The sequence below is a fragment of the Elephantulus edwardii genome, unplaced genomic scaffold (genome assembly GCF_000299155.1).
Source record: "Elephantulus edwardii isolate Elephantulus edwardi_28Jun2011 unplaced genomic scaffold, EleEdw1.0 scaffold00073, whole genome shotgun sequence".
In the NCBI taxonomy this organism is placed as follows: domain Eukaryota; kingdom Metazoa; phylum Chordata; class Mammalia; order Macroscelidea; family Macroscelididae; genus Elephantulus; species Elephantulus edwardii.
The window spans coordinates 696,077-707,320 of NW_006399823.1; the positions used below are offsets into that span (position 1 = coordinate 696,077).

The window sequence follows — 11,244 nt, forward strand, 5'->3', positions numbered from 1 at the left end:
TGCCGCAATTTTCTCCCTTCCCACACCTCCCCACCAGCTCGCTTCCCCCTCCGAAGAGAGAAAAAAAAATTTCTTCATTAGTATACAATTTCCACGTCCCTTCCCCCCAACCCCCACCCCTAGTACACTTCTCTATGCAACCTTAATTCTGGATTCCTGAAGTGATATATGATTGAGTATTATGGTTAGCACAGGAAGGAATGATGTCAGTTTTAAGACTTAGGTGCACTAGACCCAAATCATGGTCTTTTCAATTACTGCCTATGCATCTTAAAGTTAGGACAATGAATAAGAATGACAGAAGACTCTATGCCTTTCAGTGGTGGTGCAGGAGAAGAGAATTGACTATCCCATGGATTGCCAAACAATTCTGTCTTGGAGGAAAGCAACCATGGCACTCCTTAGAGGCAACGATGGTGAAACTTCATCTCTCACACTTTGGAAATGTCAGGATAGACTAATCCTTGGAGAGAAACATAATACTGGGGAAAGGTCAGAGAAAGAGAGGAAGACTCTAAACAAGATGGATTAACACAGTGGCAATAACAATGGGCTCCATCATAACAGGATGGTGCAGGACAAGGCAAGGTTCCTAGGGTCAGTATAAGTCACAGACAAGTCAATGGCCCTAATTAGGAACAACAGCAAGGAAGTATTTTAATTCAAGACAATTTTATCTACTATTTGGATAGTGTGTGCGATACTTAGCCTTAATGCAATGAAAGCTTTTCTTAGAACCTTGATTGTGTCAAATCCAGGTCCTAAGGCACTATACTCCATTAGCAAGCCTTCTCCCCAAAGGGCATTAAGCTCACTCTCCATGGGCCAGAAAGTCCACAAGGCTGCTTCCTGCACAGCTTCTGGCTCTGCTGCTGCCATTTAATCACCTCTCTTCTGTGATAGCTCTCTCCTTTCTGTCTCCTTGATTGAGGAGGTTTTCAGCATAGGGATCCCAGTTCAAAGGCTATACTCTACATCTGATTTTCTTTCTGCTTAATTGTAAGGCCCATCCTTTTACCACTAGGATGACTCATTTACGCCAGCAGGATGTTAATACTGTCCACTTCCCTCACTATGGTTTCACACACATTACTGGTAGTTTAAGGAGCTCTGGTGACTTGGTTGTAAGGAGGTGCACTGCAAACCAAAATGCACATGGTTCAAACCTACCAGTTTCTCATGAAGAACGATGGGCCCATGACCCACTGGAGGATCAGCTCTAAATCATTCCTACTCGAGAGTACACAACAACAACTCTGGTGGGGTGGCCTAGCGGTAAAAGGTGTGCTGCCAACCCTAGGGAGCACAACTCAAATCCAGCAGCTGCTCCTCAGGAGAAAGAAAATCTCCTCCCATTAAGTTTGAAGTCTGAAAAATATAACAAATCCCACAAGAGGGTTACATTATTTGCAACCTTATTTGTATTATTTCATTCAGGACTGCTTGGTTAAAAACAAAATTTCTGAGCAGATATGTGCACACCTATGTTTATTGCGGCTTTGTTCACAATAGCAAGGAGTTGGAAACAACTTACATGCCCGTCAACAAACAAACAGACAGAGATGCCATGATATATTCATACAATGGTATACTATGCTGCATTAAAAAAAACAAGGAATTCACGAAATATTATACAAAATGGGTGACCCTGGAGGATACTATGCTCAGTGACAAAAGGGCAAATACTGCATAGGGCTACTGTTTTAAAATGGGACTGACATCAGGGTTGAAAGAAGACTGAGAAAGAGGGGATAAATAATGTATACAGCATTGAAACAGATGAGAAAGAGAACTGTTTAAAAAGGATATATGATTAGCAATTACTATGTCAGATTTCCAGAATGAAGGCTGCATAGTGGAGTGGACTTGGGGGGAGTGACTGTATAACAAGGAAAGAATTTTTTACTTTTCACAGAGAGGAGTGAATTGGGGGGGAGTGGGGGGGAAGAGAGAACAGTACAACACTAAATGAATGAAAAAAAAAATTCTGAAGCTTGTTTGTTGTTGTTGTTTAATGCCGTCGAGTCGTAGACAACTCATAGCGACCCTATGAACGAACAGCCTGAGCACTGTTCGTACATAGACTTTCCAGAGGCAAGCCATTTTGGAAGTGGAAATCCTTGACAAATAAAAATATGTATCATGATCAAAATCGCTACTGCTTTAAATGCATGAAAGGCACAAAAATATTCCAAGGGAGGGAGTTGTTGTTGCTGTCAGGCAGCAAGAGAGGAAAGGAAAGAGCAGCAAATGAGATAGAAGCCTTGTAAAAACTTTCATATCCAAAGAGGAGGTGATGAGGGAGTTTTTGTGGCTTATCCCATAGCAAGCTGCACTATTAACCAAGAGGGAAATGAAGCAAAACTGGGAAGCTTGAACATTTCAAGACAGGAGTTAAACAATCAGAAATATGTATGTGTTAAAATAACACCAGCTTATGTAAAAACCACATTTTTTATTAATTCATAAATAATACACACTTACAGTTATGCGAACACTGAGGAATCATCATTGCAATGTTGAAGTATTCAAAGCAAATTCCACACCGCAGCAAGTCATCTATTGTCTGAAATGGAAAATGCAAGTATACACATCAGAAATAAACCTTGATCAGGACATCTGCCACACAATTCTTTCACCATCCCCTAAAAAGGAATACTTCTTTATCAAGTAGGAAAACTCAAAACTTAATTTCAGACAAGCAATAGATCGATCTTGACCAACTCACCCATGAATCTCATAAATTTTATATTTCAGTTTGCCCAAATTATTTTGAACAGATAACACTTAAAATGTACAAATTCCTACACCATACTGACAGCCCTCCACAGAAAGGCTACTCTATTTCTGCATGTAAAAAGAGATTATTGGTGTGAATTTAGCCGAGTGTGACCTTCCCTAACTTCCCAAGAGAAAGCAGTCACCACAGCACTAAAGCTACATCTATGAGCTCAGATATGTCCCTATGCTCTGGCATCTACTTCTATCAACTCCATCCCAAACATACCTCTGAGGGTTTTCACTGGGCTGCAACATTCACTGCAATATCCACAAAGAACTCACAGAATCATGCTCACAATTATGTGGTTTTTTTAGGGAACAAACAGGTTACAATTCAGATTAGTAATGATACAATTCTACAGTCAGGACAGCTTATCAAGAATGCATGTAGACCCTTTAATCTTCAGTCTGGAGGCTTTAAGTCAGTGTTACAAAACTCTCTTAAGTCCTACCAGTCAAGGAATCTCCACTGAAGTCCCCTAGGAAGCTTGGGAGAAGGCCTCTAGCTCTGGCTCTGTGACAGTGTCAGCTCTCTGTGTCAGCTCTGTCAGTGTTTCAAGGCTCTCTTAGACCTGTAAATCATGGTGTATTCCTCCACAGTCCTCCAGTAAGTTGAGAGGAAGCTCCTGGCCCTGGCTGTTGGGTAGTAGTCCTAGCTAAATGCTATTTCACTGGTTCTCGACTGCTGCTACTGCTGTCATCTAGGTCTCAGTCAGACTGGTGTAGAAATCTGCATCTCTCTTCCTTATTCCTTGCTTATAGTAAGATTCCCATCTTCTGTGCTAACCTGGGGAGATTGTAAACGTGCATTAGTGCCTTCTGAATAGTTTACCCACCTGGCTGACATATTCCTATCCAGCTATGTGCTGTAAATCAAGCTTTTGGGTTAGAAAAGTCAATGTGACAATCAACCCTTTGTACCACAATGCCCAGTTTCCTTGAGTTTACCTTACTAACCCAGACCTCTTCTACTCCATCGCCTAACACCAATGCTAGGATGACAGTCACCAACAGGTGAAGAACCAACTCTGAGAGAATATTAACACCATATGTGGCTTGAAGTAACCTAGTCAAAGCCATTACTTCCCCAATGTGGAAATTTGTATCCAAGATGGGTGTGAAGTATGAATTGAAGAAAACTGGAAGCTACAAAAATGAAATGGAATACATAAAGATACACATCCTAGGTATTAGTGAGCTGAGATGTACTAGCCACTCTGAATCAGACAATCACATGATCTACTATGCCAGAAATGACAACTTGAAGAATGGTGTTGCATTAAAAAGAACACTATGAGATGTATCCTGAAGAACATACAGTGCTGTGAATGACAGTATCCTATCCATAAGTATACAAAGGAGACTTATTGCTACAATTATCATTCAAATATGTAAACCAAACACAAAAGCCAAAGACGATCAAATGGAGGACTTCTACCAATATTTTCTGTTGAAAATTGAACAAGCATGCAAACAAGATGCATTAGTTATAGGTGGTGACTGGAATGCAAAAGTTGGAAACAAAGAATTGGAAAAAACTGGACTTAGTGAAAGAAATGAGACTGGAGATGAAATGATAGAATTTTGTACAATTAATGATTTATTCATTGTAAATATCTTTTAAAAAAAACCCAAACAAACATAAAAGGGCCACTGAAGGGGAGAGCCATTCTTCCATCTCCTCCTCCAGTACACCTGTAAGTAACACCTCCAAAACCCTTTTCTTTGTAACTCACAAGTTTGTTCTCTCTAGGTTTGCTCCCTTTCCTATAGGTAACTGGAACACTGAATCTTGTTCAGAACTTGAACCCAGAGCCCAGTTCCAGAGACAAAAGGGAAATATAACTGCCAGCTAAGGAAGTGAAAGAAGATGGAGCCTCAAAGTTCAGCAAACCACTCCCCCTGGACTCACCCACACAAACACCTTGTAGCCCAGAGGACAGAAAACATCCTGAAAATATCTTCTAACTGAACAAGAAGGCATGTTGTTGCTATGTGCCATTGAGTCGCCTGCGACTCATAGCGACCCTATGTACAACAGCCCTAAACTCCACTCTGTCCTGTGCCAATCGCACTGTTTCTGACACTCCCATCCCAATTATCCCAGTCACTGAATCAATCCACCTCATAGAAGGCCTTCCTCTCCTGCGCTGTCCCTCCACCCTCCCAAGCATGATGTCCCTCTCTAAGGACTGGTCTCTCCTCACAACATGTCCAAAGTAAGTTAGACGGAGCCTCAGAATCCTTGCCTCCGAGGAGCCACCCAGTTTAACCCTCTCCAGGACAAATCTGTTTGTTTTCCTAGCAGTCCATGGTATTCTCAATACTCTTCTCCAGCACCACAGCTCAAAGGCATCAATTCTCCTTCTATCCTCCTTGGTCATTGTCCAACTCTCTGATGCATAACAGGTGATTGCGAAGACCATGGCCTGTATCAAACGCACCTTAGTCTCCAGAGAGACACCACTGCTCTTCAGCACTTTGGAGAGGTCCCTAACAGCAGACTTTCCCATGGCAATGTGCCTTTTAATTTCCTGGATGCTGGTGCCAAGACTGTTGACTATGGAGCCAAGCAAACTAAAGCTGTGTACAATCTCAATCTCTTCACCATCCATCCTGATGCTACCAATTGGTCCAGTGGTGAGAATCTTTGTCTTCTTGACATTGAGCCTCAATCCATATTGTAGGCTGCAGTCCTTGACACTCTGCAGCAGGCGCTTCAGGTCCTCCTCAGTTTCAGCAAGCAGGGTTGTGTCATCCGCATAATGCAGATTGTTGATAAATCGTCCACCAATCTTGACCCCCCATTTCTCCTCATAGAGCCCAGCCTCCCGGATAATCTGTTCTGCATATAGGTTGAAAAGGTATGGAGATAGGATGCATCCCTGGCGTACGCCCTTCCCAATTTTGAACCATGCAGTGTTCCCTTGCTCTGTTCTGACGACTGCCTCCTGGTCCAAGTATAAGTTTTGCATTAGAACGATCAAGTGTTCTGGGATTTCCATTCTTCTCAGAGTCAGCCACAGTTTGTTATGATCTACACAGTCAAATGCCTTTGCATAGTCCATGAAACAGATAGACAGAGAGCTTCAAACCAACACCACCAGTAAAGTGTTAAATGGGCTGTCCTTCCCCTTTATCTCAACACCCCTGTTCAGCATGAAGTAGCCAGAGCTTGCACCCCTCTTGCCAAAGGGGGAACTAAGAAATAAAAAGTCCAGTCTTTAATACAAACAAAAAAATTAATCACCACTGAACAATGCTCACCATTACTCTGTCTTTTCCAGTCCCTGCCAGATCCTTCTCATTTCCTTTACCCACTCCCTCCATCCACCAAACTGTGCAACCCTGTAATATCATCCTCACCAACCTCACTGTTCTGCTCCCACCCCTTATGCCCTTGGAGCCTCATACACTTATTTTTTACAATTAAAAATATTTTTTTAAAAAAATAGACATGAACAGTGACTATTCATAAGGACCTCATTTGATAAGACTATTCCTGAAATCACACTGCCAATATTTGTAGGAAAAAGTCAATGGAGAAACTCAATATCAATAGAACAAGGCAATGGGCTGACTATGGAACAAATCATCAATTAGTCACGTAAACATTCTAGTTAAACCTGAAAAAAATTAAACTATGTTCACAAGAACCAAAATATGCTTTTCAGTCTATCCCACCAGAATTTAAAAACCATCTTTAAATCTGATGAACTTAACATTAATAGCCAAAGACCAGTGAGTTGTGTGATGACATCAAGGATATTGTGGTTGTGGTTGTTGTTGTTATGTGCCGTCGAGTCGTTTGCGACTCATAGCAACCCTATGTACAAAAGCCCTAAACCCTGCTCTATCCTGTGCCAATCGCATGGCCTCTGACACACCCATCCCGATTACCCCAGTCACTGAATCAATCCACCTCATCAAGGATATTATCCATAAATAGAGCAAAAGTCCATTACAAAGATGAAAGACCAAAATAGATGTCCGAGGAAATTGAAACTTGCACTAGAACATAGTAGCCAATACAAAGTGAACAATGCTGAAGAGATGAACAAAAAAATTCAAAGGGTAGCTTGAGAAGACAAAGTACTATAATGAAATATGTAGAGAGCTGCAATTAGAAAAAAAATAAAAGAACACATTAGGCATTTCTCAGTCTGTAATAACTGAAAAAGAAATGTAAGCCTCAAGTTACAATAGAGATGGAGTCTTTAGGCAAAACCTTGAATGAAGCAACAGAAGACAGGGAATACAGTGAGTCACTGTAACAAAAATAAACGTGTTTCACACAACACCATTTCAAAGAGGAAAGTTCTCAAAAAGAGGAACTGACACGGTGACTATAACATGGAGTTCCAGTGTATCAGAGATGCTGAGAATGGCAGAGGATGAGGTAAGGGCAGATCTGTTATTCATAGGCTTGCTGAATCACAGTTGATTCCAACAGTAAACCACTTCAAGGAGTAGCAAATAATCAAGAATCAATCATAATGAAGGAAGAAATTTAAGCTGTATTGAAGACATTGGTAAATAAGGCCCTGGGAATTGAATGAATACCAAATAAAATGCCAAGCCAAACTGACAATAAGGAAGCCATATTGAAGCTTATTTTAAAAAAATGGTGATCAAACAGAAATGATCAAATAATTTCATTAACATCGCATGCAAGTAAAATCTTGACGATTAATCCAAAACCTGCTAGAATACTACGCATCAACAGGGAAGTGCCAGAAATTTTAGTTGGATTCAGAAAAAGTTGTGGCAAAAAGGGACATCATCACTGCTAAAGTCAGATGGATGGATCTTGGCTGAAAGAATATTGGAAAGATATTTATGTTTTCTAGCTTATATGTTTTACTTATATTTTATTGATTACACAAAGATGATTGACTCTGGATGTTAACAAAGTATGGTAACAGGGAGAAGAATGAGAATCCCAGAGCACTTACTTGTACTCAAGGGAAACCTATAAACTTAGACCAAGAAGTTGTCCAGACAGAACATATCCTTCCTTCATACCTCTTCAATCCATATGCTGAGCAAATCATTCAAGAAGGTGGACTATATAAAGAATGTGCTATCAAGATTGAAAGAAGACTCATCAAAAACCCATCTGACACAAATAACATGGCCTTGCTAGCTGAAAATGAAGAAGTCTTGAAGTATTTGCTGCAGAAGATCAAAGACAACAGCCTTCAAAATGAGTAACATCTCAACATAAAATAAACAAAAATCCTCACAATTGCATCAACAGGCAACATCATGTTCTATGGAGAAAAAGACTGATGGTGTAAACAATTTCATGAATCCACAATTAACATCCATGGTAATAGCAGGCAGGAAATCAAAAGGTTACATTGGGGAAAATCTGCTGTCTAGGAACTCTCCAAAGTGTTAAAGAACATAAATGTCAGCTTAAAAATTGAGGTGTGCCTGATCTGAGTCATAGTCTTTTCAATTGCTTCCTACGTATCTGAAAGCTAGACAAGAAATAAGGATGACAAAAGAAATGATGCTTCTGAATTGTAGTGTTGGAGAAGATGGCCAAAAGAACAGCCAATTCTATCTTGGAGGAAGTGCAACCAGGGTACTCCTCAGAAGCAAAAATAGTCAAACTTTATTTCCACACTTTGGGCTTATTATTGGGAAAGGCCAGTTCCTGGAAAAAGACATCATGTTGGGAAAGGTCAAAGGATGAAAAGGAAGACCCTCAACAATATGGACTGGCATAGTGACTTTAACAATGGGCTTGAGCATATTAGACATTGTGAGGATAGTACAGGATAGGGCAAGGTTCAGATTTGTTGTTCATAGGGTTATAATGAGTTGTAGTCAACACAACATCTGAGAATAAGAACTGTGTATAGTCAAGCCAAAATACATGGCTCTCATCCCAGTGCTCTCTGTACTGAATGTACTACACAGTGCAGCAAAATGAGGAACTTCTGGAAATAGGTGATGACAGTGACAGCCCAAGGAAAAATGGACAATTTAAAAGTTGAATAGCAAAGTGTCATCCTGGAATGCAATTCAAAAAGGAAATGATCCATTTTAGCAACTTAAATGTTTGTCACATTAAAATGTTACTCAATAAAATATTGAATAGATACTAAAAAAGAACATTGATAGTGTGTCCTATGTATTGATATGTATATAATATAAAAAATTACTCAAATACACAGTCAAGTGAAAAGGGTAGCACACATGTTGCTCTACTTTTTGTTCAAAAAACGTAGGGATTATCATCATGCCAGGACCGATTTATATTTGACCCTCTAGCAGGTTTTCAGACAGTAAATGGAGACTGCCTTTCTTTTTCACATAAATTAGAACCTTTAGGTTGACAGTGCAATTGCACCAGAACATCAAGACACCATATCTAAAGGAAAACATGTCAAAGTGAAAGAGCTGAACAGACAATTTCAAATGGAAGCTCGGGAGGACAAAGCAAAGTATTATAATGGAATGTGCAGAGAGCTGGAATTGCAGAATAAAAAGGGAAGAACTTGCTCTGCATTTCTCAAGCAGAAGGAACTGAAAAACAAATTTAAGCCTTGTGTTGCAATATTGAAAGATGTTATGGACAATATATTGAATGGCCCAGAAAGCATCAAAAGAAGATGGAGTGAATACACAGTCACCGTACCAGAAAGAACTGGCTGACACTGAAAAATTTCAAGAAGTACTGTATGAACAGGAGTCAATAGTAATGAAGGAGGAAGAAAACTACATTGAAGGCACTGGCAAAAAATAAGGCCCCAGGATGGGATATCAATTGACTTGTTTCAGTTAACAGCTGCAGCCTTGGATGTACTCAACAATCTAAGCCAGGAAGTTTGGAGGACAGCTGTTTGGTTGTCCATATTTGTTCCATATCTGCTCCATATTTGTTCCTATTCCCAAGAAACGCGATCAAACTGAATGTGGAAATTATTGAACAATATCATTGATATCATATACAAGCAAAATACTGCTGAAGATCATTCAAAAACAGCTAAACAGTATATAGATATGGAACTGCCAGAAGTTCAAATGGGATTTGGAGGAGCCATGGCACCAGGGTTATCACTTCTGATGTCAGATGGATCCTGGCTGAAAGTAGAGAATACCAGAAGAATGTCAAGTTGTGCTTTATGGACTATGCAAAGGTATTTGACTTTGTGGATCATGACAAGTTGTGGCTGACATTGAGAACAATGGGAATCCCAGAGCACTTGATTGCGTTCATGTGGAACCTATACCTGGATCAGGAGGCTGTTGCGCAAACAGAGCAGGGGAACACTGCATGGTTGGAATTGGGTAGGGAGGACATCAGGGTTTTTTCTCTCTCCATACCTATTCAATCTGTATGCTGAGCAAATTATTCAAGAAGTTGGGCTCTATGAAGAGGAGTGTGGCATCAGGATTGGAGGGAAAAACATCAATAACCTGCATAAACTTGTTGCAGAAGAACAAGGAATGCAGCCTTAGGTAGGGATTGAATCTCAATGTCAGGAAAACAAAGATTCTTACCACTGGACCTATAGGCAGCATCATGGTGAATGGAGAGGAGATTGAAACTGTCAACAGCTTTATGTTGGTTGGATCCACAATTAACACCCTTAGTTCCAGCAGCCAGGAAATAAGGAGACGCACCGCATCGGGAAAATCTGCAGTTACAATTTTCAAATTATTGAGGAGTAGTAATGTCAATTTGAGGACTAAAGTGTGTCTGATTGAGGCCATAGTCTTTCCGATTATTAGCTATGCATCTGAGAGCTGGACAACAATAAAGAGGACAGAAAAAGAATTGATGCCACTGAGCTGTGGTGTTGGAGAAGAACACTGAACATCTCATGTACAGCCAAGAGAATGAACAACTAGGTCTAAGAGAGGGTGCAGCCAGAGTGCTCTTTACTTTGGGCATGTTGCTAGGAGGTGCTCTTTCTTAACAACATCCAATTTTCCTATATTCATGCTTCTCAGATTCCATGTTCCAATAACAAGTTTCTGCTTATAACTGTTCCTCCTTTGTGTTCCATATCTGAGAACTCAGCCTCAGTTCCCATGTCTGCTAGTCTAAGTATGCTCTATTGTACATTGGGTTTTTGAAGGCCTGTTATTTCAGAAGTGGATAGCTAATCCTTCGTCCTAGTCTGTCTTAATTACTTTTTTTATCTGACAAACATTTTACAGAAAGGAGCAGATGAAAGACATTTACCCAATTAGAGAAATGACCAATAGATTCAGTATTGCTATCCACCCTTGCCATGTGTTGTCTTGACCCACCCCTTTCCCTAATCCACCAGCATCCCTTTTCACTTCCGCCTATACCATTGAACACCTCTCTTCCCTTATCCAGCTCTTGACATGATGGCTTAAGTCTCAAGTTGTTGGGGCTTCTGTGATTCTGAACACCTCATGCTGCTGCTAATTTCTTATGCCGTGACCAATATCTCTTGAATTTAAGAGTCTCTG

At 40.4% G+C, this 11,244-nt stretch overlaps 1 protein-coding gene across 1 annotated transcript in view; it reads right to left on the minus strand.

Annotated features, from left to right (window-relative positions):
• The window catches only part of RAD18 (RAD18 homolog (S. cerevisiae)), a 135,446-nt gene that overhangs the window by 118,407 nt on the left and 5,795 nt on the right, over positions 1 to 11,244 (minus strand). The window contains exons 2-3 of the mRNA XM_006888949.1: positions 3,730 to 3,927; positions 2,485 to 2,566 (exon numbers count right to left, since the gene is read on the minus strand). Coding sequence (XP_006889011.1) covers positions 2,485 to 2,566; positions 3,730 to 3,927 — 280 coding nt within the window. The remainder of the gene's footprint in view (positions 1 to 2,484; positions 2,567 to 3,729; positions 3,928 to 11,244) is intronic.